We start from the raw sequence: 27922 nt of genomic DNA, 5'->3' as shown, positions 1-27922 counted from the left end.
GCGCTGCAAACAACTGTAGAAGCCAGTGCTCAAGAGACCAAAGTGGTTATTGATACGTCAGAACTAGGTGAGAGGGAAAGAAGATGTTACAGACACTGAACATGAAAGTGTTGATTTTGAGAAGGATGGAAAATAGAACTGTATGAACCAAGTTGTAGCTATAAGGGACAAAAGGGTTAGAAACCATCTGTATGAAACCAAGGAATAACTTGAGAACAACTTTGAAACAACATATGAAGACAAAGGAACCCATACTTTACATGAACACCTGAATTTGAAGAAAACATTATGTTATATCCCATCAACCAAGAATGATGCTTCTTTGTGATACACCAAGGAATTATAAAGAAGTCTTAGAAACCATCTTTATAACAGTTGAGAACAACTTCTAAACAACATATGATGATGAAGTGTATGTGAACAGCAAAATCTTCCGTTAAATAGCTTATTATCTGCTTCAACATCCAGTGGCCAACCTTTGAGATCCTGAAATACTATAGCAATATTTTGCAAAAACTCCATTGTTGAAATGAGCTAGCTGTGTAGGTAGCAACTGTATGTATGACGTGCACTTTTGACACATAACCAAACTGACGCATGTCAAGCTCTGCATTCCAACCCTGTTCCCCCACCCATTCTGCCACTCATTAATGGGAAATATTTCAAACAGTAAATGGGCCCCATCTCTCAGTAGTGTTCTGTATTCTGGAGAGTGTTGAAACTCGAGTATTCTTACAGTCCTTTTAAAATGAAGAAAATAGATTGTTTGCTAAAAATTCCTGTTAATTCATGAAGTATGGAAGAGAAGTTACAAATCAAGTGGTTAGGTGCACATCAACCAACTACAATATTACATATACAACACAAAAAGCAACAACATCAAAATGAGTTCAATTCTGCATATTGTTTATTATTAGCTACACTATTCCTTGGATTAGGCCTATATTTATAAATGAATAATTATCATATTTATTATTTTTCTAGTGTTTTTTAAGCAGTAAATTATATAACAAACAATTCAGAGCAATTGCGTTAAAAAGTTATTGACTTTTTTTGTAGGCTCCATCATCGAAAATGAGCACCAATCGCCATTGAGTAACACTCTCCATGACAGCGCTCTGACAGAGAAGAATGGTGGCTGACGTTGGAGGGCGTTGGACAATCAACTCTGTGATTTTACAATTTACTCCACCACACTCTCAAACTGGCCTACTTTCACACCACACCAATCCGACCAGTCGGGTTCGCACTCACTCGCTTTGGCCAAGGTGTCAATAAGGCTGTGTGTGATTTCATTCACTCTGGGGCTCATGCATCCCACTACACTCTCTTCCCACCCACCTACTGCATATCAAGTCGTGTCATGTACGGGGAGAAATTGCACAGCTGTTCTTCCTGTATGAATGTTGCCGTGGCTTCTTACTGGATTGGGGACTCAAGTTGCCACCATTTTCGCCAGATCAACCAAGCCAGTGGTTTGCCATTGTGGAGAGCATTTTTGCTTCAAGAGATATCAGCAGTGCCAGCAAAAAATTCGTCACACTGCTCAGTCACTTGTGTGAACAAGCAGGTACAGTCAATGATATCATCATCTCACCAACCTTGGCCAATAAATAATAGGCTGCTAAAATAACACTCTTCTGTCACCTCCCCACTCCATGAAAGAACTGTTACAAACACGACATCTATGACGAAGACTTAAAGGGCAAGACTTACCTCCTTATGCCTGACCACACACTATGAACGTTATGGGTTGTAAAGCTTCCCCTGCACGTGTAACTGGCCATGATTTCAAACGAGCAAGAGCACACCTCGAACCTGCTGACAGAATATTTTCCATCATTGATAATCGACAATTTATTAACAATGCAGGCAACAATGCTATTGGGAATGACTTGTAACCACAGCAGGAGCACAGCCAACCACGAGCCGAGCCGATTTCGGCCAACCTCTGCTGACCCTGTCCCTGACATCACCGCCGCCGACTAGGACGGCACCATCACAACAATTCCCCCCGCCAACACCATCGTGCCTGCATCTATGCATAACCACTTCTATGGTACCACAAGCAGTTCGGGGATTGCTCACAATGGTCATTCACCTTGTGTCTATCCAAATTAGATGCACTCTTTGCAGGAGATGCACCAAACTGTGAAGGGTATCCACATCTCCTAGAAATTCGGAACGACACCAGCTCTGTGCCATCTCGCTCTCAACATGACAACAGGCTCTTCGGTTTTGATTGCAGCAGTGGCCAATGTTTTCTTGTTGACTCCAGCTCAGATGTCAGTACTTCACCACCCTCTTCTCCATCCCCGAAATCTGCCTGCTCAGCTGCCCAGCCTCGCGCAGGAAACGACTCGGTAATTCGAATCTGTGGATCTCAGACCTGGATTTAAACCTCCACTTGGTTCCTGATCTGTACGGCGGCGTTTTGACTCCCACTGTTAGCAGCAGCCCAGCGACTGGTGTAGTCAGTCATGCCCCCCACCCCCCCACCCCCGTGGCCCCGCACAACGGAGCAGCCCACTTTACACAACAGCTTCTGCAGCTTACACAAATGCCCGATACACACTGATGCTTTCAGGACTGCCTTCTCTCCGTCACTCGCATTCAGAAGTTATAGCAGCTCTATTTCGACTGACACACGAGGAACATCCATCTGCAACACGAAAGTGGAGCCATCCAGTGCAGAATTCACGAAGTGGAGGACGAACTCCACGTGTTACGCTGCCGTCTCTACCAACCTCCTCGACTGCCTCCACCCAGTTCCGACATACCCACTGTCTGCCTGAAATGACGCAATCTTGAAACTCTTCCGTCATCTGTGGCTAAACCTACAGCATCGTTACCATCTGCTGACACAAAAGTTAGTACAGTAATTCTCGCTTTTCCTCCTCCTGATTTTCCTTCCTGCTCTTCCCCAAAAGACTGGTTTATGCTTTGTACCATTGAAGACGGCATAGTTCATAAGATAAACACTATGCACAGCTCCCCAGTACATAATAAACAACATAGACTAACGTCGGATCTACTCAGGGTTGCTAAGACAGCAGTCAAGTAACTCCTAAAGACTGCCATTGGGTGGCCTTCCAACAATTCCTGGACTTCATCCGCCAAACCAGTTCCAAAAGAAGATGGACCTGTCAGGTTGTATGGCGATTACAGAGCTCTCAATGCCTGTACCATGCTGGACAGCTACCTACTCGTAAACATCACGAACTTCACTCAGTGATTAGTGACACTGACTGCAAGAAAGCATACCTGCAAATACTCATGTGCCCAAACAATATCCACTAAACGGCTTTTGTCTCACCTTCTGATTTGTTTGAGTTTATCTTTAAGCCATACGAACTTTAGAACGCTGCTCAAACGTGGCGGCAAGTTATTGATGCCATACTATTCAAGTTTCTGTTCTGTTATGCTTACCATGACGATATTCTTCTTTTCTAACTGGATTAAGACTTCCATAACATGTATCTCAAACAAGTTCTAGACCCACTCACTAACAGGGGACTTGTGGTCAATGGAGAAGTGTGCCAGCTCCGCCAAAAGGAGTCATTTTCCTCAGCCACAGAGTAAATGTCTACAGCATTCGTCCTACACCACAGTGCATAGAGATCATTAAATAACTGCTGCCACCACAGGACTATCATTAACTACGCCAGTTTTTAGGCATGGTTAATTTATAACGCCAGCAACTTTCTGAGGCAGTCTCTTTAGGACCCATTCACTCAAGCACTCATCGGCACAAACACTACTGACAGGCATAAACTCACGTGGACTTCAGAGATGTAATCCGCTTCCGAATGTATTAAAGATTGTCTCAACCAAGCATTCCTTTTGTGTATCCCCCCCCTGACGCCATTGGTTCTGTCCTGCAACAATAGGTGAGAGGTGTTCAACGACCGCTCCACTGTAGTGTTGCCAATTTAGCGACTTTGTCGCTAGAAATGGCGACTTTTGCCTTTGTTTTAGCGACAAAAAGGAACTTTTTAGCGACAAAAATCATTTAGCGACTTATCTGGCGACTTTTTGTGTACTGACGACTTTTGATGTAGTCCAGTATTTTCATTAACAAAACTAAGATTTTAAGTATAGAATGGGTACTACACTGACTTTGTTCTAGATTTACTAAGTTAAATTAAGTTCTTAAAAGATCATGTAGCATTGTTCAGCATTTGGTAATTACCTACAGAGTAAGAAAAGCTTGACTATAGAGCAATTCATTATCCACTAGGCTGTTATCATCGATAGCGTATCGATCTATAAGTCTTCAACTTTTGAACTCCCTTTATTTTGACAAAAAACATATGTAATATTAAGCATGAAAAAATACATTTCTGTCCAGAAACCTCTAATTTTTCGAAATGTTAACTCGCAGTCAAATTATCACCACATGCACAATGGTAACGCAAGAACAATTCGGTGGGGGTATCTCAGACAATATTACGGTTTAAACAATGAACAATAGGACTGATATCGAGTTACCGAGTGAGTAGATTGTTTCATGACCTCTAGTTCGCCTGAGTTTTAATGCATTTTCAGTGATTATAAATTGGTGAAACTTATGTTGTGGTGGCTTGCATAAGGGGTTTACCGCAGAAGAAGAAGCAGCACGCTCAAAAATATCGGGATGCGTGGGAAGCAGAACCTGAATTCAATGGGAGGGTGAAACCAGTCGTTGGAGACTTATCCAAGGCAAGATGTCAAGTATGTGCAACAGAGTTTTATGCTAAATTGTGTGATATTAGAAAACATTCGAAAATATTAAGCATAAACAAAAAATTTATTGAAAAAAAAACACATACCACCTTACCTGTGAAAATTGTTCCGAAAACTACAGTTAGAATAGCAAGCAGAGCGGAAGGCGCCCTTTCTTTATTTATTTTCTGAACGTTGTTCTATTTCTTTTTTAGCTGTAGATCATTTAGGAATACTGTGCAATAAGGTGTTTTCCGGTGATGAGGGAGTTAAAAACACGCAATTACATCGTACAAAGTGCACTAACATTATAACTGAAGTTTTGGCTCCATATTTTACACAATCATTGGTTGAAGATATACGTAACCAAAAAGACAGTGTACTAATAGATGAATTCACAGATGTATCAATATCTAAAATGTTAGGTATCGTTATACAGTACTATAGTGTAAACAACCAAACCATTAGATCAACATTTCTCAAACTAGCTGTAGTAGAAACTGCAGATGCAAGAAATCTGTGAATTCTTGTGAATTATTTGGAAGATCCCAAACTTCCAATCGCTAATATGGTAGGAATTGGCACAGATAATGCTTCTACAATGGTTGGAATAAACAATGGGCTTTTCGAACAACTGAAGAGAGAATATGGTTTGAAGCATTTGGTATTGATCCGTTGCATTTGTCACACTCTTCAGCTTGCAGTTTCTCACGCCTCAGTGAATACCACACCTAAAAAGATAGAGTTTCTTGTACGGGAAACCTACAATTGTTTCTCCATTTCACCCAAAAGACATGAGGAATAAAAAGGTTTATGAGACAATAAATTGTGGAAAACAGCCACTAAAAATTTTGAAGGTCTGTGCAACACGTTGGCTTTCAATTGAACCAACAATACGAAGAATTCTGGAGCAGTGGGAAGAACTAAAGCTACATTTTTCACTTGCCATGGTTCAAGTGAATTGTTATACTTTTGTACAAGATGTATTGTGACGCTCAAATCATCATTACATGTTTTACCTTAAATATGCTTTAAAAGACGTACAAATAGCAAAAAAGCTTTTGAAGGAAAAGACAATGACCCTGCTAAATTACTAGATACACTTGTATTTCTCATGCAGTCACTCGGACAAAACATAGCTTTTGCAACTGTTGATTTGTTGACAACACCAGTTCCAAGTGAATGTATGTACGTAAATTCGAACCTTGGCTTTGTGTTTGAACAGAAATCGTCTGAGTCAAGTTTGTCTGAAGAAAATAAAGTTTATTTGAAGAAGAGATGCATTCAGTTTAGTCTGAAACTCGTAAAAGAATTTCAACAAAGACTGCCAAGTAACGTTACGATCCTGAAAAAAATGTCAATGCTGAATGTTGAAGAAATACTAAAAGTGAATGTAGCCAAAGAATTGGGTTTTAGTGGCGATTTCATAGACGGTATGCTGCAAGAATGGCATAATATCAACTTCATTTGGTGGAATAACACTACTAACACTGTTCGATTTTGGAGTGAGGTTTTGCAGTATAAAAATGCCGCAGGGGAGAATCCTTTTTCTTTGATTTCACAGCTAGCAATGACTGTTCTATGCCTACCGCATTCGGATGCAGAGGTGGGAAGAATATTCAGTTCTATGAACATTATAAAAACTAAACAACGTAACATATTATCGTTAAAGACAATTAATGCTTTGATCATATTGAGAGACCAGCTGAAGAAACAAAATAAAGGTTGTGCATCTTTTGACATACCGTCAGACGTATTGGAGCTTATTGGAACGAACAAAAGTAAGTCTTTTACGACAAAATCAGTCGAACTGCAACATCTCCTTTTGAGCGACGTTCAACCCACTACATCAACAACAGTTCTGTCAGAGCATGAAACAGAAGAGTTGTTCGAATTTCTGAGTGACGACGATGAATAGCTCACATACTGGTATGTATATATTTTGTTACCTAATTTGAGTTGTTGCTTTCTTTTATTACAAATATAGTTGTGTATTTCTAGTATATTTGACTACTGTGATTGAAACAACAATTAATGTGTTGCGTCAATTATGATAACATGTTTAATTAAACGTTAGCGTATTTTATATGTATGTTGTTGCAAGCGATGCATCAATTAATTAAGACAATATAGAAATTTCGTACGAGACAATTTTTATTAATATTTTATTACCCCCCTCCCACACACACACACGCACACACATACACACACTGGCTTATTGCACCATTCACAGCACGAAATTTTCAGTACACCCATAGTAAAATCAGTTTTAGCGACTTTCTAGCGACTTTTGATATTGAATCTAGCGACTCAGGTTTTTTAGAGTTGGCAACACTGCTCCATTGTCTCTCATGCATGTTCTCGCTTTCGCAACCTAAGTCGTCATCACTGAGAGTGACTAGCAGTTTGCAAGGCAGTACATTACTTTCAGCAAGTCACCGAGGGGCAGCTGATTATTGGCATAGACCACCGAATACTCAAAGACTGTCTGAAAATCATCCAAGGACACCTGCCTCCAATGGTTTTGGCATTTAAATTATGTTGCACAGTTCACCACTGACGTCCATCTTCTGAAAGGTATGGAAAATATCGTGGCAGATTACCTCTCACGCATCAACACTTTGTCATCCCACTTTGACGATGACTAGTTTGCAGAAGCACAACGGCAATTTACAAAAATGGTTCAAATGGCTCTGAGCACTCTGGGACTTAACTACTGTGGTCATCAGTCCCCTAGAACTTAGAACTGCTTAAACCTAATTAACCTAAGGACATCACACACATCCATGCCCGAGGCAGGATTCAAACCTGCGACCGTAGCAGTCGCGCGGTTCCAGACTGAGCGCCTTAACCGCGAGACCACCGCGGCCGGCAGCAATTTACAGTCTCCTTTGTGACGCATCCATGAACCTCCAAATCCAACTTTGGCCAATTCCTGGCTCAACACATTCAGTCCTCTGTGATGTCTTGCAAAATCGGACACTCCCCCGTGATCCTCCACCATTCTGCTGCGTCATATTCGACCAGTTACATAACTTGGCATTTCCTTTTGTGCGTGTGACTGTGTGCCTGGTGATGGACCGTTTCGTATGGCCTAATGTGAAGAAGGACTTTAAGTTCTGGACTTGTGGATGTATTGTGTTCCAAAAGAACAAGGTATAACACCATGCTCAGCTTTGAAGTCCCAAAATGACGTTTTCAACATGTGCATGTCAATTTTGTGGACTCACTACCAATCTCCAATGGCTATCAGTACATCCTGTCATTGACTGAGCACATCACTCACTGCATGCAAGCTTTGCCACTTAATAACATTATGTCCAAATCTGTTTCCAAAGCCAAGTGGATTTTGTGCTTCGGTTGCCCCATGTCCATAACGACCGACCAATGGTAGCAGTCTGAATCAGCACTTTTTCTGAAGTTATGCGGCATGGGCAGCACCCATTAGTTTAGAATGACAGTGTGTCATCCGCAGAGTGACTGGCTCACTGAGCAGTGGCATCACACCTTACAGGTGTGCCACGGCAGGTTATGAACAGAGGCACTACTTTGGATACTACCACAAATGAGACCTTGGAACTTCCCTCGCTGAAATTTTGTGTAGCAGAGTGCACTCCTTGCCTGCCGACTCTGTGATCCAATAAGTGTCGACTACATCTCCTGGCTGTCCCAACCTGATTTCATGAGTAAAACGTCACAACCCCCACCTCTGTGTATCCCACCTCCTCTCAACCTGGGCTGAATTTATTCCTTCACACAGTTCTAAAAGATTGTGAGTTTGTGATGTTATGCAATGACACAATGTGAGCAGCCTTGCATACCCTGTACTTGGTCCCCACAAGGTACTTCAGTGGGATGATCATACCGAAATACTATTACATGGGAAACTTCGATAGTGTCCGTCAGTCATCTTAAGCCAACATGGATTCTGCACAAAGCTTTTGTGGGTGATGGCTCCTTCCAACTGGTCTCCATTCCTTCGTCAGACGACTAATCCCCTCTCTGTGTTGTACCTCGGCTTTCGAGTCATGCATTGGTGTTCACGATTTTCTTCCTGAAGACCTTAACACTTAATTGATCGACAACGACCTCCTTGTTGAGGGATAGCATTCATACAGCCAGGCCGCGGGCGGGTCTATCGCCCATCACTTCCAGCGAACCTTGAAGGTACCGCACTACATGGATACCGCTGCTCTCATTTTCGGCTTCTCCACCAACGGTCTCCTCACCATCATGGCATCTCTCCTGTCCTCTTGAGAACACACACACTCGCTGACGCCATCTGGCCCTGATGATCTCTCTGCCATCTGTCTGACCATCACCACTACCACTCAGTCACCCTCCGGCCACCTCCACTGTATGCCGGCGTTTAAGAAGTGGAGAAAGCCTGGACTCAACTGAAAGTGTGACTTGTTGTGTTATGCCCTGTCGTTTCTTTTTTTTTGTCAGACTTTACGATAAAAGTACAAAGACACATGATGTCATTTGTCGTTTCATGATTTCGTAGTACATAAATAAGTTATTGTGTGTGTTTTACTCGCTATGCAAGTAAAGGTAAATCTTTTACTGCGGGGAAAATTTGGTATATATAACCCTGAAGAGCTGATGCCAGTAGGAACCAAAATTAGTAATGTTATGTAGGTCAACAACGCACAGTTTTTAAACTACGGAAAATTGGCATCACGCTCTCCGATTGGCTGCGGGATTGCCCTGTTGTCACATGCTCTGGACAATGCATGACCATGTATGCTTTACCTGCTGGAGGTCGCAGTCTATCCAAGGTGGCCCACATGCTCGGTGGTAGCATGCCAGCTTTCCACTCTGGGGGCCTGGAGGCAACTCCGCTGGGGTCCCGATTCATCCATTGTAGTTTCATGATAAGACGTACCAGGAACAAATCCTTTAACAGCTGTTATTTTGTCTACGGAAAGTCTTTCACAAATTGTGTTGGCTCTGAAAAGGGTCTTTTTTGTTGCTAGGACATTGTTTACTTAAAGAAGGTGCTCGAACTGGAAACCCTCTGATGCGACACAAGCTTGGTAGCGTGAAACAGTGCTTTGCTGAATTCTTTCAAAGATTCCTGGCATTGCCCTGCTGTGATTGGTGGCACATTCAGTGCCATCCATTAATTGCACTTCGTTTCTATTTGGTTCACGTCCAGGTGGGTGAACTAGAACCTTGAAGAATTCACACAGGAAAAAGTCCAGTGGTGTGAGGTCTGGTGATTGCGGGACCATGTCCTACGAGCACGTCTGCCAATTACCTGGCCATTGAAGAGTTCATTTAAATATCCACGCACAGCACGATTGTTATGTGCAGGTGCACCATTGTGCTGCAACCACATTCGTAGCTGTACGTCCAGGGGAACGTCTTCCAGCAGGCCGGGTAGAGTCTCTCGCAAAAACTGAAAGTAATTTGCCCCCGTGAGTGAGTTAGGTAGACCGACCAGCCCAATCATATGGTCACCCACAATGCCCGCCCAAATATTGAGCGAAAATCGTTCTTGGTGTCCATGGGTGTACGTGACGTGAGTATTTCCCCTTGCCCAGTAATGACTGTTTCAAGTGTTGTAAAGGCCATTGCGATAGAAGGTGCACTTGTTGGTAATCAACACAATGGCGGGTAAGTCAGGATCTTGTGCAACACATCGCAGAAACCACAGGCAAAACCTCAGCCTGTATTCATAGTCCGCCACAGGATTTAGGTCCTGGACAGGGTGGAAACTAAATAGATGCGGGCTGTTATCCCTCAGAACCTCCCATACTAACCAATTAGTGACCCCCATATCATGTCTGACTGCTTGAGTACTTGTCGTAGGTGCTTCCTCGAAGCACTCAAGAACAGTCTCCTCAAATGGAGCATCCTGTCGTGTTCAAGGTCTTCCAGCATCACCATGATATTCCACTAACGAGCCTGTTTTGCCAAGCCGCTGGTCAGTTGCTGCAAATATTTGCGAGTATGGGTGACATCTTGCTGGGTACCGTTCCTCATACAGCTCTCGAGCTTCATGTGCATTACCATCAGGTACTCCATAAACAAAAACTATATCTTGTTGTTCTTCAAATGAATACTGTGCCACCACGCTAACTGTATGACTAAATCACAGGTGATGTGTGTGTGCTCCGAAGTGAAGCTTATGTGTGAATGCCTCTGATGTGATGTGGAGACAAACAGCAAGACCTATTTGAGATGTGTACATATCACATTGTGGCAGTGACGGGGTGAGGGTCGTTTGTGTGTGTGAACCGACAAAGACAGCGGCGCCGATATATAAACACACACACACACACACACACACACACACAGGGTGAAGCGAAATTTGCGCATTCGGGCTTTGCAGTGTGACAGCTCACATGCCAGCCATAAAAAAATATCTCTCACCAAATTTCGTCCGGCAAGTACATCCGTCAGGAAAAGGACTTGGTGCAGTGGCTAGAGTTTTGGGTTAGTGTGTAGGAGGTTGATGGTTCGATCCTGGGTTGAGGCATGTTTTTTATTTGGTAAATAGCGTCCAGGTGCTACGTTACCTGGCATCTTAATCGCCAACAGCGATTGTAGTGGGTCCTCTAAAAAAACATTTGCACTTACTTACATACTGTAATCGTAGAAATGGAAGATTGGTCAGCTTTGAAAGAAGCCCTTTCCAAATCGTGGGCATGAATTTATTCACACCACTTCTTTGTACCCTCCTCCAATGGTCCCATAGATTAGTACCAACTACTATTCTTATCTCGTTCAGGTCCATTACATTTCGTTAGGACTTTACGTTACCAGTTGCGCTCGCAATATGCTTTGCGAATAATGTTCGAACTCGGTTAGTATTTGTATGTGTTACCACCATAGTCCCACTAATTATACTTTTCATCACTGAGTCTGGTAACCGTATGCTGTTTAGTACATATCTCAATACATTATTATTATTATTATTTTCTATCTATTGGGCTGTGGAAATATCGTGCCTGTTACTGTTAGGGAAACAGTGCAGTTCGAAACTGAACGTTTCACAGCTAGCGGTGTCAGGATGAATAATGCAGAATAAAATTTGTCAGAGGGGAAATACACGTTAGGTGGAACAATGTGCAGGACTGATGGTGTGTTTATACTGTAAGCGCTGTCCGCCAGACAGGGACTAGTTGTGAGCACAGTTATGTGCCAGTGACTGACTCTAATGTACATGCGCACATCTATCGAATTTTCTCACTGTAAACCTCTCAACCAGTGTGGAAGACGTATTGGACACAGAAATGATGCATATGTGGATATGCTTCTACTCTTTGGTGCTTCTGACAACAGGGCTGACGTTGCCACTCGTGAACATGCTGCTGGATATCCTCGTCAACGCCATCCAAATAAAAATGTGTTTCATCGTCTAGAACTGCGCCTTGGGGAATCAGGTTCTCTCCTTCCACCATTGTGTGACTGATGTCACCCAACGGACTTAACGTACTGCAGCTACTAAGGAAGTTATTCTGGAGGTCATACACTAAGAACCTCAGCGAAGTACACATAGCATAGCACGGCAGTTACGTGTCCTGCAACGAATGGTCGTTAACATGCTGCATGAGCATGGGGTGCACCCCTATCATTATGCTTTAGTGCAACGCCTACATCTTGCTGGATGCAATTCTGTGAATAGTTCCAACAACAACAGGAAACCAACGATGACTTCGTGAGCACTGTTATACAGCCGGATGATGCAGCATTCACTAATGAGGGTGTCTTCAATACGCACAATGCCAACCATTGATGTGAGGTTAACCTGCACGTCAGCCACAATTGTGGATATCAAGTTCACTTTGGTATCAGTGACTGGGCTGGAATTTTGGGCGACAGGTGTTTGTGCCCCTACATGTTGCCTGATAGGTTGACTGCATGAAGCTATCATGCATTCCTCTCAAACTATCTGCCTGATGCGCTGGAAAATGTTTCACTACATGTTCGGCATGATTCTGACATGATGGTGCACCTCCACACTCTGGAATTAACGTGCAACTGTCTTTGGACAGAAGATTTCCAGGGCAATGGCTCAGATGTGGAGGTCCAGTTGTATGGCCACCGCATTCACCTGATCTAAATCTCTTGGATTTCTTCCTGTGGGGACACCTGAAGGAGCATGTGTACTCTACTTCACCGACAAATGTGGAAGAATTGGTAGCGTGCGTTCATGCTGCTCCTGTTACTGTGGACGCAGCTTTGCTGCAAGGGGTTCAGAGTTGTATAATTCAGCGGGTTATGCAATGTTTGGATGTACAGGGAGGTCACTTTGAGCACCTGTTGTTCTGAGGACAGCATACTCTGTTGTGAAGGTCATGCGGTCATTAATATGGACATTATTATTGTCACTGGTTGCTAACATGTGACATCGTAGTGCTCATAGTACCTGTAGTATAAATGACAAGTACATGTTGTGTTATTGTACTATTTTATCGTCAAAAAATGGTTCAAATGGCTCTGAGCACTATGGGACTGAACTTCTGAGGTCATCAGTCCCCTAGAACTTAGAACTACTTAAACCTAACTAACCTAAGGACATCACACATATCCATGCCCGAGGCAGGATTCGAACCTGCGACTGTAGCGATCGCGCGGCTCCAGACTGAAGCGCCTAGAACCGCTCGGCCACTCCGGCCGGCTTTTATCATCTTTAGCATCTCGAAACTGATATTGTTTTTGTAGTTATTCTGTCCTATGACAGGTCATCTGTTTCAACTGTCTATTTCTTATTTGTCTAACCACATATTTTTTGTGTTCAGCGTTACACAATGTTGCAAATTTAGGATACATGTGACCTAAGAAACGGTGTATATTACAGTATGAAATGTCAGAATGAAATCAGCAAATAAAAAAAAGATGCGCCACACCCCAAGATCGAACCATAGACCTCCTGCATGCTAACCCAAAACTCAGTCCACAACACCAACTGTACAGCAATAATAACATCTTCTGGCAGAGGTAGTTACCATACATGTGGTTACAGTGTTGCCGGATTGCCACCCATTAACGTCCTTTTTCTGCTGGATGTACTCGCCGGACGAAATTTTGAGACATACGTTTTTTATTGCTGATATATAAGGAGTGCCCGAATTTCGGTTCACCCTGTATATGTTTTGTGTGTGTGTGTGTGTGTGTGTGTGTGTGTGTGTGTGTGTGCGTGTGTGTGCGTGTGTGTATTTATTTTAAATTAATTACAATCACAAAGCCTATAAGGACATGTTCATGCTTCTTTTATTTATTTATTTATTCATCCATAGACAACTTGTGTTGTATGGATGTCGTCAACTGTATACATGGAATGAGTATATACATAATAGTACTTCTGGTAGTACATATTTCTATGGTGCAACTTAATCGTTTGTACACTAAACAAATACACACCAATCTTGGTTACAAATAAATATAAATTTAAAAATGTATTCTTGCATGGATTACACAAAAGAAATACGCACCAATTACAGATAAATATAAATTTACAAAGGTACTCTTGCATGAATTGAGGTGAACACATGTAATTTACAGTATTCTTTGACGGTATAGTAACATTTATCTGCTAAATAATTTTTTGCAGCTTTCCTGAAGGCATGTATTCCAGTTTCAGCTTTGATCTCCTCTGGAAGTCTATTATACATTTTTAATCCATTAAATAATAAACTATTTTGGGTTTTTGTTTTGTTTTTTCGTATGAGATGCAAATGGTGGCAGGTGCCCGCCCCCCCCCCCCCCCCCCCCCCAGAAAGGAAATAACTCTGTATCCGCCCATGCTTCTGTATACTGGATTACATAAAATTTAAAAGTATGTCGAGCGATCTTTTTTCATGACAACTCACTGTTAATTCTTGAAGAACAACGATATTCTCTGGTGCAGTGAAACAGAATAATAGTAATAATAAGAGGTACAGTGTTCTTCAGCAACAAGACGCTTTCGATTCCTAGGATAGTGATAATAGTTGTTAAATTTACTTCTTACGCAATGCTTAATAAAACCAATGAAATGGATTAACTTGAAAAGAATGAAACATCGATTACGCTGGCATCTGATCACGTACTTTTTTCAGGTTTTCAATTGAAGCCTCGAATTTTATTAAGACGATGTGGGACAAACACTTAATATGGTGGCAAATATTTTTACTCATTTAACATTGTGAGATAAATAACGGAATTCTTAGTGCGTTACAGATAGAGTGACACTGATTAAAGTGGCAGACTTCTAATTTGTTTATGTAATAAACTAGAGGCACTATTTTATTTTTAATTCATCTACTGGAATGTCTTAATGAGTACACACACACAAATGTGGTTCTACCTGATCTTTTGTCGTCGTAGTCCATTTCGATTTATTGGGACGAGCAGGCGATTATGTTGGTAGGTTGGTAAACATCGCAGGCGAAATCTTGTGTTGGCTGCACTGCCTGATTCGAAACTTGTGGCGGATTGTGTTGAATGTGGTGCAGAGAGTTGTTTACATTGTGTTAGCTGATGTGTTAATACGAGTATCTACACCTCGATTTGGAGCTTTCCTCAGAGAATTCTTTGTAAACATCTCTATAATGAAGACAGGATCAGCAAGTGCTTCGTCCACAAAAAATGCTGACCAACAGGTACTAGCCGTTATCAATACTCACATGGTGCAATCAACTGTTTAGCCAGTTACTCTACTTGCATGGTGTTCTTACTTAGGAAAATCTGAAAAATGCGAGGAAATCATTACACGTACTTCAGCCTGCAGCCAGGGATAAGGAAAACCTTGTTGGCCCTGGAAGAGAGATGCCTTCTTCGGGAAAAGACAACTCGAAAATTAAGTAAATATTATACACTTTTTATGTTCAGTGTATTATTGCCATGTGCCTAGAGTTCTTACGTTACACAATGAATTATGTAACAGAGTAACTGTCAGACGTATCCAAAATTCACAAAGTAACTAGCAATGTTTTAACATATCTTTCAAGTTAGATTTGAATGCCTGGATGATATGTTTAAATTATAACCCCCCCCCCCCCCCCCCCTCGTTATGAAACCGAATTTACTTTGTTTTTTGTTATTAGTAAATCAATCTTAACTGACAAAGGATTTTGTGAAATGTAGTTAAATACTGTTTGCAGATGACTGAAGGAATTGCGAAGCTGGATGGTTATTTATGAGACAGAATTTGTATATCCTGACATGTTTCCCCTTTGATCCCTAGTGCTTAGCTTCGAAACGATATTAACGAACTTTCATGTTACATTATAGTAACTATATGAGAGATCTCATAGGGGTGGCATATATGTTTTCTGTGTTCAGTGTTTATTCTTTTAATGCAGTCGTATCTTAGTTTGTCTAAGTTGCTATAAATTCGTGTTACTTACGGTGGTAATTATGGAAAAGAGTTTAAGTGGACATCAGTACTGCCCTGGAACTTTACCATAGCCTACTGTTGTTCTGTCAGACATTAAAGATGCATTGACTAACTCAACAATTGTCATCAGCAGTCTGTTCATATCGATTTGCAGTACTGCTCTCACTACCTGCTAATTCAGTAATGGAAACAAAAAAAAGTGTTGTGCTGTAATGTCATGGTTTGCAAGTCCATAAAGGTAATGCAATGTGCTGTAGCCTGCTTCTGTTAGTGAGAAAACTTAAATGATGGTCTATGACATCTTATAAATTAGATTACTAATTGTACTGTTAAGAATAAGGGCAGATTTACATATGGGTATGTGGCCCTTTCAGAACCAAAAGAAAACATTCCTCAGGAAGCAAGTCTTGTAATGAGGCATGTCTTCAGAATTTTGTAATTCAGGGAACCTCATTGATCTGTCTTCTTAACCTGTCGTGAATGGGGAGAAGTGTAGAGAAATAACTCTTAGAAACTAAATGAGGAAACTTGTCAACTAGAAACAGTAGCTACTGCATAGGAAGACAATGAGTGGATGCTGCAATTTGTGGTGTCTTGTTTCTGTAGGTATACTGTGTGCAATGAATGCTTCAGTGCTATAAAATTTAAAGGTCTTAGTAGAATGGCATCTTATCAAATGTTACAACAAATCACGCTTCAGCAATCCCTTTACCTGAGCAAGTAATTGCCAGTTGAACATGAGAGAGGGCAATGTGTGCTGAAGTCGTTGAGTTTCAAAGAGCTTTCTATAAGGAACACACAATTGATTTTTCGTATTACATTTAAATAAAATATCGGAAGAAACTTAATGTGTTGGGAGGTCGCATTAAGTATTATAGTTTAATTTCTTAAGAGTTAAATATGGTATGACCCAAAAACATACCATTAAAACTTTTACGACCATTAACAGATTTGTATTTAGTCTAGGTTCCCTGTTATGGCCATGCTGCTGCCCGTAAGTAGACACGTGTGTCCTGTTTTGGCCTTGTTTAAAAATGTATACAAAACATCTATAATACAGATGTGGTATGCTGTTATTGAGGGACTGAAGGCTGCTATTGCAAGTAAGAATTTAAGCATCTAGTACAATCATGCCAAAATATTATATATTCTTCTATAATAAAGGAAATAAATTTAAATTGGATTGAACATGAGTGTGATACTGTTTAGTTCAGAATTATCAAAACTCTTTAATATTTCTTTCAGTATTTTGTAATTATTGTGTATGTTTTAGGTAAATGATTTAGTGTGTTGCACAGTAATGAGTTGTTACCCAGAGAGAGCTTATTACCTAATAATACTTCAAGCTGTAACTTTGCAAGATTGTTTCCATAAAAAGCAATGTACGGTTCAGAAGACTTACAATCATGTCATTTATAGTAGGCTACCTCTGCTTCTACTCAGTAACAATATATGGGGATCGAAAGTAGCATGTAGGCCTACTTGCTTAATTTCTTAATCTTTGTGGTTGATTTAAAAGAATACAAGACTTTCCTACAGGGTGATCACGTAGTGATACCAACTTTCAGGAATTATGGACAAGGGTAAATATTTCAATTTGAGATAAGGGACCCTGGTCCAGAAACAACAGAATCAAAAGGTATAAGCGAAAATCTACTCAAGTGCCACCTTAGCTTCTCACAGTGTTCAAGCTAAGGGCCCCCACTTTTGAATCCTTATCATGACATGCAGAATTCCCACTCATTACTTCCCAATGCGCTCGGATAATTTCCACTGTTGGACTGTCAGCATTGCACATAGTGCCAGAGAGACTGCAAGTCCTAAGTCTACAGTACAGTAATAATGAATCCCATTTACCAGCACAAGTTTTACAAGTTTCTACATTTACAGCAATTGTTCAAAATGGCATCCCGAGGATCAGTGGAGGCATCACATCGTCAAACAAAGTTCTGTAGTACACATTGTAATATCCCATGTCGTGACATCGTAGGCTTTCCCAGCGTAATAAATCTTGAAAGTCTCTTTGGGTTTGCTGCTGGATATATCATTGGTGCCAATGCTCTACTAAAGGAGGCGCCACCTGACCAGTCTTGGGTAGGCAGCGACCGTGACGCTGTGTATGGTACGGAGGCCTATATAGGGCGTCGATTGGCAGCTTGGCGTCAGTTCTAAGTGGGACTCATCAACAGAAGCAGCATTCTCCTGAAGTTAGCAACCAATTGGATCACTGAAATATTGAATCGAGTTGATTTTAGGATCCAACAGCAAACCCGAAGAGACTTTAAAGATCCCCAATGTCATTTGAACAGAGTTGCAGGTGGTGAGAATTCTTGCCAGGAGATCCTCTTCAGTTTCGACAGGTGTCTTGTACACAAGAATTTTCGGGATTACGGAAGTGTGCGATTCCACCTGTCTGCCTTGACTCATGACGTCGTCAGTATGACAGAAATGGCTATTCTAAGCGTCTCCAATATGGCGCCTATGATTTCACTACAAACACGAAAATATGTATAAATAAGACAATAACTCTCCCTCCAAAAATACAGAGAAACTAATGGGTCAACCGAGAAAAATTGGGGATTTTAGGGAGGGGACAAGCTAAATATGACAAAAGAAATTAAACCTACAGGAATCGGACACCTCCCTTGACTGCAGCTGACGATACCAAAACACCAATGCCTACCTATAAAACTACAAAAATTGGAATCGGTCACTTCCCTTTAACTATATAGATCAACCATAATTATTGATACGAAAAACCAATACCTACAACTATGAAAAACAAAACCAAAACCCCTCAAAAATTCAAAAGTCAAACATCCCTACATAAATTAACACACATTCAATACACAAAACATTGTAACTCGAGAAAAATTGACCCAAAAAAAACGAAAAAACAATTACCACCAACAAATTTCAGCGGTACAAAGTAGGTAGACTGTCCCAAACACACAGACAGACACCCGGAGGGCACCATCAAACACAAGGCGACATCTTCAAACCCAACCAATTCATAAACTCTGCGCCATAATGACATCACACACCACAGCACACTTACGTCATGGGCCAAAGCAGACGGGTGGAATCGGACGCTTCTGTTAACCCTTAAGGTGAATGTGCTGGCCACAAACCAAGACCCCCTCTGCCTACCCATTTTTCAGGGAATGTCTAATCTGGGTGTTCAGAACTCTTAGTCCAAAGTGAGACCAGGCTCCATCATTTTGGAAGGGCTCATCATTACCACCTTCTCTACAAACTTATGAACAATAGTACTTGCACATGCATTCCAGTCAGTGGTATCAAAATGATTTTCGCTTATAACTTTACACTCGGTTGCTTCCGGACAAGGGTCCCTTACCTCAGATTGATATATTGACTCATGTCCATGATCCATGAAAGTTTGTAACATCATGGAATCGTCCTGTAGATGTTACATTTATGTAATTTGTTAAGGAAGCACCTATGTTCATACAATACATAATAGCAATAAATAATTTCAAGTTATGTGGAGCATTTGTACAGATAATCGTAATGATGTCATTTTGCATTTGCTTTATACGTTCATATCCAAATGGGGCCACATGCTAATTATCATCTTATTTGAAGGAAATACTGTTGTGAGTTAATAATTCGCACATATCACCTTTTACACATTATAGAATTACAAACTCTTCTATGAAATAGGATTTGTCAAGGAGAAACATTTTTTAGTTTGTTTTCAAATTTAACTTTGCTGTCTGTCATGTAATACCATCGAGAGAAAGTCTCTACAAATATTCACACTCGTGGAAGCCATTGGATATGCCCTATCTACTATCTTGGCCATGTTGTACACAGAAATAGACTGGCCTGGATATACTGTATTAATAATCTTACATCAGGGGCACTGTTCTAGTATCTTTTCAATGAACTGTAATAGCCAGGACCATAAGCTGCAATTTGTTCTGGAATGTCTGCTGTACACGCCCATCCCTTAATGCAAAGGGTTCAGGAACACTGTCTCTTGCTCACTCTTGATGGAGCCATTGTGATGTTTGTGGTCCCTGGTCACATCAGTCTGACAGAAACGAGGCCTCTGGTGCTGCTGCCAAGGCTGCAGTCACCCTACCTTGGCCCACTAGTTCTTATATTCCCTCCTATGATCTCTGTATTGCTGTCAGCAGGTGGTGTCACCTTGGCAATACCACTAGTCTTCCCTTCATGGGAACAAACTCTGCAGAATTAAACCTCTCCCAGTGGCTTGGCTGCCTTCTTCTTGGCTCTCTTGGCATGAGGAGATGATTTTATGTCCTCAACCTTTGGCGGTTCACCATTTCCTGGTGGAATTCGCTTTTTTAACCTCCTATGTTCTAATTTATGTTTTCTGTCTGGGTTATCGGTTGTTTTAGCGAATGATACATGGGCTGTCGACTGCATATTATTTTTGATGCGTCATAGCAATATGGCGAAGGACATTTAATATTTTGTTCAGGACATTCGTTGTCTTGTGGCATATTTTATGGATCTTTCTCAAAGTCCCTGTTCTTAGTTGTCTTTCCTTCCATCGATTGTAGTCACTTTCAACTCCTTTTTTGTATTAGTGTTCTACGGTTCTGATATGGGTGCGTATGACCTTAGTTGTTTTTGCACCCTAAAGCAAACTGAACAAACAATTTGTGTCCGGTAGATGGAGAGAAAGTGAGAAGCACAATGCCATTGCTGTTGGCTAAATTGAGGGTGCAACAGAAATGTGGCTGTCGTTACTATTTAAGCATTAACACAATATTTTCTTTGGAGCATCTAACATACTTAATTAGGTGCTACAGAAAAGTTCAAAGTTTGTTGCTGTCATCCGATTGGATGGATGTGCAGATCCTGCAGAACCCACCTCTCAGAAAATAACCTTTGATACTGATCCTTGAAAAAATGAAAAGAGATGGGATGGAATTGGCTACTGCATTTATTGCACAGCTCAAGGTGACTAAAACACTTCATTCAGCAGGCGTACCTTCACTGACTTACTTTCCTCTCTTCTTTGCCACAATCTTCCCTGGCTTTTGTACAGTGGGGACGCCACTCTCATCAGTATTCCAGACTGACTCATGGGCTTATTGCCTGGGCTCTCTGAGAGACAAGGGTGGTTGTTTGTCCATAAAACCATGAAAAACCAATCAATACCAGCTTGACAGTTTATGTTCCACCTGTGGGGTGTATTTTTGTGTTAGCCACAGCAAAATTGTATGCTAATTTAAACATAACTTTCCTAGAGAGGTCATATTTTAATTTGGTTGATTTTATATAATAGTCTTTAAATATTTTTTCCTCATCTTTGGTAAAAATCTCAAACTTGGAAGTTTTGGTGAAGAATACTTGCAGTATTTTGGTTTAGGTTTACATTTTGCAACATACCGTGTTAATGGCACTCTATGTGAAACTTCTTGGCAGAAGCTCTAACTGTAGAAAGTCCTCCTTTGCAGACAGATTCCATGGTAAAGCTCACAATTTTTTTTTAAAAAAAAACAAAACATATAAACAAAAATATTCAAATTCAGAATTTATTCGCAATAAATAATTTGTTTACACAGATTTACATCTACGTAAATACTTCGCAAGTCACCCTAAGGTGGGTGTCGGAGGTTATCCTGTACCACTACTTGTCATTTCCCCTCCTTTTCCACTCACAAATAAAACGAGGGATGTTTAGGTTACTGAGACAAAGTTACTATTATAGCTTAATTTTGCAAGTGTAAATATGCCCCCTAATAAATGATGCTATTAAGTAAATTGGAATTAGCTAAAGGCTTTTACAAACGTGTTTTTGTAATAAGTTGTATAAAATGGTTCATGTGAAATAATGTCTTCTCTACAGAGTGTACCTGTGAATGTAATTTTAGCATAGGGGTGACTTTGTCATGGCCTGAAAAGGACGTTCTACAGTTAGTTTCAGCCAAGAAGTTTGACATAGAATGACGTTGACAAAATATAATATATAAACTGAATGCAAATGATGCGAGTATTCTTCATCCAAACTTCCAAGTGAGACAGATTCCAGTAAAAAACTAAAAAAATTACAAATCCACACCTGAAACCTTTCAAATGATAGCTACCGCACAGACCAAGTGATGCTAGTAGTTGAGCCATTGAACTGTCCCCAACCTGAGTGTCAGAAGTATCCCTATCTTCACCATCTTCGTTCAAGTGGCTATTTCTAGGTTATGCATGCAGCCATTCAAATGGCTGTAGAACAAAAATAATGCTCAAAGTTCGTTGATTGCAATCATTAAGTTTATTTGGTTAAACATAAAAGTTGAAAACCACTTACCAAATTTACTGCAGGAACATAAAAAACAATAAACAAGACAGCACAACACCTCTCTTGCTCCAAGGCAGGTGGTGGTTTTTTACTCATAAAATATTAATGAACAATAAACAGCGATAACACATATGGAAAAATTGACCTACAAATAAGAAAGCACGAATGGGTCAAGTTTCCAATGTGGTCAAGTATCCCCACTCTCTACTGAGGAACAGTATTTCTAGGGCCCAATTGAGAATATTTTTCCACACTATTGGCTTATCAGTAGGTTCCCCTCCCTTCCTCTTGCCCTTTCCTCACGTACATACACTCGTGTCTGTTTTTGTTAGTAATTGTGATATGCACTGTATACAAATCTTGCAGTTGGGCCAGCCTTGCACCCCTCTCAGATTGATGCTCCAAGAGGCTGCTACTAATTATGACACATCATATATAGAAATCTTAGTTACAGTGCCTCTGGTGCACTTATCAGCCTTCTGGCCTAAGAGGCAGCTTGTGTTGCTTGGCCTTAAGATGGCCCTGAGTATTTCAACTGACGACACTAGTTAAACAGCACTTGGTGAAGAAAAGTAGCCCATAAGGTTTTTGATATTAAAACATATGGAAAGGATCCAACTTTGGAGAAGAGTGCTGTAATCCCACAATTTCATTCTGGTTCTTGTTACTTGAGAGCCGGCCGGTGTGGTCGAGCAGTTCTTGGCGCTTCAGTCTGGAACCGTGTGACTGCTACAGTCGCAGGTTCGAATCCTGCCTCGGGCATGGCTGTGGGTGATTTCCTTAGGTTAGTTAGGTTTAAGTAGTTCTAAGTTCTAGGGGACTGATGACCTCAAATGTTAAGTCCCATAGTGCTCAGAGCCATTTGTTACTTGAAATTGGAAAATGAACTGTTATGTCTTGTGTGAAATGTTGCAATTTTGTAATAAAGCAGTTCGTGAATGTGTTTCTTCTACATTAGAAAATGTTAGCTAGTTTTTGCATAATTTTCTGCATTTGGGTTGTGCAGTAGCAACCATTGAAAAGGTCGACACACCCAAACTTCTCTGTCTAACATGTAATTTATTCAAATGAGCCAATCCTTTTGATTCTTATGTTGTTTGTTTTTTGTGGAGTCAACATGTCCGGGGGTGTCCCACGTCTTCAAAGGCTCCAAATTGTGACCTCATTTCGTTTTTGAGACGTTCTCTGTGATGTCCAGTGCTGTCCATTGGAAAACTCTTCCTGCTTTTGTGCACGCTAGTGCTTTCTGTTATAACATTTCTCTTTTTCCGGGTCATAAAATATGGGTGACAGGAGCTCACACTGCAAGGGGAATCCTACCTGCATGTCCACGAGGCTTTAGGTGCCCCAGGGCAGTGTCAAAAGAACTGCCCTGGCGTTTCGCTTGAGAGGCATTCTTCAAAATGGCCCTGCGGGTGGCAGCCAACCGTTAGTCACTAACCAACAGTCACTAGTGCTGCTGCTGTTTATCATATTCCTTGGCACCAATTAAATATTCCATTCAGGTCGTTCTTTCATTATGAGTTTGACCATTTTCTGGAAAAATGGTCGTGTCACACAGCATTTAGCACTGTGTTGCTGGGAGCGGTGTTTAAGAGTGGCAAGGCCTAAGTTCTGGCTGCAGCTGATGATACAGTCAGTAGTTAATGCGAACCATCAAATGAATTTGACTGGCGTACTGAGTAGGTGAATAATTAAATATTTGTGGCAATTAGAGATGAAATTGCAAAGTAAATTCACAGATGTGCATAATAGTATTTGTTGCTACAGTGTACATATCAGGCTCTACTAAAATATGAGAATAAAAATAGATGCACTAGATAGTGGCTCTCTGCCCAAACTATTGTCTGACTACAGTTTGGCTGTTGCTGACACATGTATTATGTTTGGTGGAAGTTTTCTGGCAAATATCAATTCAGAACTTATGGAGCCTATGGAAAAACAATATAAATAACCTATTGAGTGTTTGTCTCACTGTTTTGATTGTTAAGCAGTTGAAGTTTGTTTGTTGTTGTTTGCTGGTCTGTTGGCTGTGAGCTTCCCGTATTTGCACACTTGACTTAAATGGGTTCTTGATCAAGTTGGATACCTTCCAATCCATTCTGTTATAAACTGTCTGATGAGATGAGAACTTTCCTTCCATCATGAGGTGCATTTTCAGGATGTTTTTGCTTCTGTATTTCTGTGTAACTTTGTGAAGCTGATATGCTCAAGAATGTATGGATTTATTTTCCCCTTGAGTGCAGTTCTTTTTATTGTACAGTAACTTTATCATTTGTATAACAACCCTTTGTGAGTTGCTCGTATGTTAACTTGACCCATTCCATTTATTCTGTTTCATGTACTTGTTATGAATTTTTTACCCCAAAACTTTCATCTAGGAATGTCAGTGAAAAGGACCAGAATTTAAAAAAGAAGAAGCTCTGCAACAAGAGTGTACAGACAGACCCAGAAAAAGAACTTATCTCTGCAGAAGACCTAACATCCACAGGTGAGTTGCATTCACCAGTTTTCGTATTTGCATTCAACTTGTGTATTGTACTGTTTAGCCATAGTGAAAATTTTGCATCCTCACGAACAGGGCTGTATTTGTTGGGTCCAAATTCTCCACTTACATTACGTGTCACATGCAGTATAAGTTTTGAACCAAGTGAACTGGTACTGTTGCCAAAAATCCATTATACTGTGCTATTTTTACAGTAGTATGTGAGGTTCAGTATTTCTCACATTCGATTGAAATAAGTGAATACATGGAATCATGGTGCAAGACAGCTGTAATGCATATATGGGCACACATAGCAAGGGGGAGGGGGCAACAGGTGTTCACTCCTCCGCCTCCTCCCACTAGTTTACTGAACAGTTTAAAAAGTGATGTAAGGCAAGTAAACACCATACTCAGTATGGCATCTTACATGGTGCACTTTATTAAATGCTTAAGACACGATCTATTCTGTTCAGTGGATCTTCAAAGTCCTTTGCTACCAGTGACAGAACGACCAGTGACAGAATGAGCTACATCATTGGCAAATTTATCCCCAGGGGGCTCTCCACTCTTTGGCGGGTTCATGCTTGGCTACCATGGGACCCTAGCCTTTGCAGAATCTTTTCCCTTCTGTGATGCATGTCTACCCTGTTACTGTTCTTTTTCCCTTCCCTTGGGGAACATGTCTGGGGTGTTCTTGGGAATGTTCTGCATTGTCTGTAGCTGACATGAGAAGAGTCTCACCACTGTATTTTGTTCCCTTTTCCTTTCTTCGTTCACCTTCTGTCCTTCCTCCACTTCAGCATTTGAGGCTCCTCTTTTTTTTTTCTTCCTCTCTGTGCACTCCTGAAGGCTGCCCCGCATGTCCCATGTGTAATTCCCAGCCCTGCGTCAACAGGGAGGCTTTGGACATATCCCTGGTACGGGCTAGGCCCAGGGGGGGGGTGGGGGTGGGGTGGGGGGGGGTTGATTGCCTGAGCTCCTACCTTCCCAAATTGCCGATTGGTCCCTCTGCCAGGTGTTGGGGAGGTGTGAACAATCACCTAAGGCGGCTGTGCTCCCTTGGAAGGGGGCCCCAGATGGGAGACGCTGGCAATCGTAGGGACGTTCTCACAATGAGCCAATCATCTTTACAACTAACCTCTATGAAATGTAAATTGAATGATGCTAACAATTCAAAGATTCTTCCAGCTGCTACATGGTTCCTTGTACTGGAGATGGTCAGTCCTTTGTGACAGTAATTCCATTTATTATTCAGAAAGGTGTTGATGCAACTGTGAAAACCTGCTCTTGTTTACAGAATGGCAGTTTGCTTTTGGAGACAAATTCTGATTCTCAAGCACAACTGCTTGCCACTTCGCTTCTCCACAGCTATCCTATTCATGTCGAGGCCCATAGAACTCTGAACTCTTACCACACTCGAATGTCTTGTCGATACCCAGCCAAATGTATAACCTGTGACAGGGAAGTGCACGAAGGCGATTGTCTGCCTCCTCCTCCCTGCTGTATCAACTGCAATGGCGACAATGCTGTCTCCTTTTGAGATTGTCCCATGTATCTCTTTGAGTTGGCTGTCCAAGAGGTCTGGGTAAAGGAAAAAGTTCCTTATCCAATCACTCGTAAGTTATTGGTTGGTCGCAAACACTGCATTCTACCATCTGGCCCTTATAGTACTGTTCTTGCTACATCTTGCTCCATGAAGGACATGGCCGTACAGACATGCAACCTCAAATTCAGCTCTGAGGTTGTGAAATCACCCACTGTCCCGGTAGCATCACTGTCCCCTCGTCCATCTGTGCAACAAGCCATCAAACTCTCGTCTCACGGGGCGAAGTCACCATCTACACAACCGGCAGGCAAGAAAGGACAGAAGAAATACTCCCGTGAAGACTTCCTGTGTCCCTCCAGCCAACAGACACCTGAGTCTTCCTCTGCTAGCCGAAAAGACTCAGTCTAGTCCAACAAAGGCAAACAGTCTTCTCCTTCACCAACTCGAAGATCCTCTTTGACCATGTCGCCACATGATACCTTTGCGCAGCCGGCCTCTGTGTCGCCGCTGTGCACCACCAACTGTTTTTCTCCATTGGACTCCGCAGGCCAACAGCACAAGAAAGCCGATGCTTCTGTGGACCTCATGGAGGAGGATCCTCCTGCCTCTGTGCCTTGTAGCAGCGAGTCTTCGCAGACTGGCTCTCGGCAACCACTAAGGTGACATCCTTTCATTTTTGCTTCCTCATGACTACCTCCAATGGAATGTTCATTGACTTCAGTCCAACAAAGAGGGTTTATGGTTGCTTTTAGAATCGCAGCATCCACTTGTACGTCTACTTTGAGGTTCTGCGTTTCTTCCTGGTCCGTTTTGACCTTCCCCCAGATAGTATCCCTCCCATGGGGAAGTCGTACTGCTCTTATGGGATGACATTCATAGTGAACCCACCTGCCTGACTACCCATCTTCAAGCTGATGCAGCTCTCCTCTTCCTTCCTCACTTGGGTCCTATGTACCATGTACCGTATTTACTCGAATCTAAGCCGCACCTGAAAAATGAAACTTTAAATCAAGGAAAAAAAAATTTCCCGAATCTAAGCCGCACCTGAAATTTGAGACTCGAAATTCAAGGTGAGAGAAAAGTTTTAGGCCGCACCTCCAAATCGAAACAAAGTTGGTCCATTGTAATATGAGATAAAATTTAGGTCGAATGAATGACGATACAGCTACAGTTGTTTGGTTCGAGTCGTAAGCTTAGCAGTTAAGCTTTACCAGGTAGCCATTGCTATGCGTCAGGCGCTCCGTCCGCATTTATACAGGTACCCTTCCTTTTTCACGCGCTTCGTCTGGTTTGAATTGGTTGCTTATTTTTCTTTGATCTGATAAGTGCCGTTCTCTTTGTTATAGGTGTTTAAGTCACTCTAAGCTGAAAATGCATTACTGTACTGTGTCCTGCATTGTTTGTCGCATTCTGATAATGAGTGTTTACGGCCTATCGCCGCTCGCGGCATGGCTTGCTTTTGTGTGCGCGCTACCGCCGCAAGAGAGAGAGAGAGAGAGAGAGAGAGAGAGAGAGAGAGAGAGAGAGAGAGAGAGAGAGAGGAGAATCGTCACATTAGCGAAA

General features: G+C 41.5%; 1 protein-coding gene across 1 annotated transcript in view; it reads left to right on the top strand.

The window, feature by feature from the left end:
* The first annotated feature begins 15093 nt into the window (after window positions 1-15093).
* LOC124620243 (geminin) overlaps window positions 15094-27922 on the top strand; it is a 48840-nt gene continuing 36011 nt past the window's right edge. Inside the window, exons 1-3 of the mRNA XM_047146914.1 lie at window positions 15094-15299; window positions 15379-15500; window positions 24710-24819. Of these exons, the coding sequence (XP_047002870.1) occupies window positions 15249-15299; window positions 15379-15500; window positions 24710-24819 (283 nt within the window). The 5' untranslated portion in view covers window positions 15094-15248. The remainder of the gene's footprint in view (window positions 15300-15378; window positions 15501-24709; window positions 24820-27922) is intronic.

Source organism: Schistocerca americana, chromosome 1 (assembly GCF_021461395.2).
Source record: "Schistocerca americana isolate TAMUIC-IGC-003095 chromosome 1, iqSchAmer2.1, whole genome shotgun sequence".
Classification (NCBI taxonomy): Eukaryota; Metazoa; Arthropoda; class Insecta; order Orthoptera; family Acrididae; genus Schistocerca; species Schistocerca americana.
This window is presented reverse-complemented; position numbering and strand designations above follow the sequence as displayed.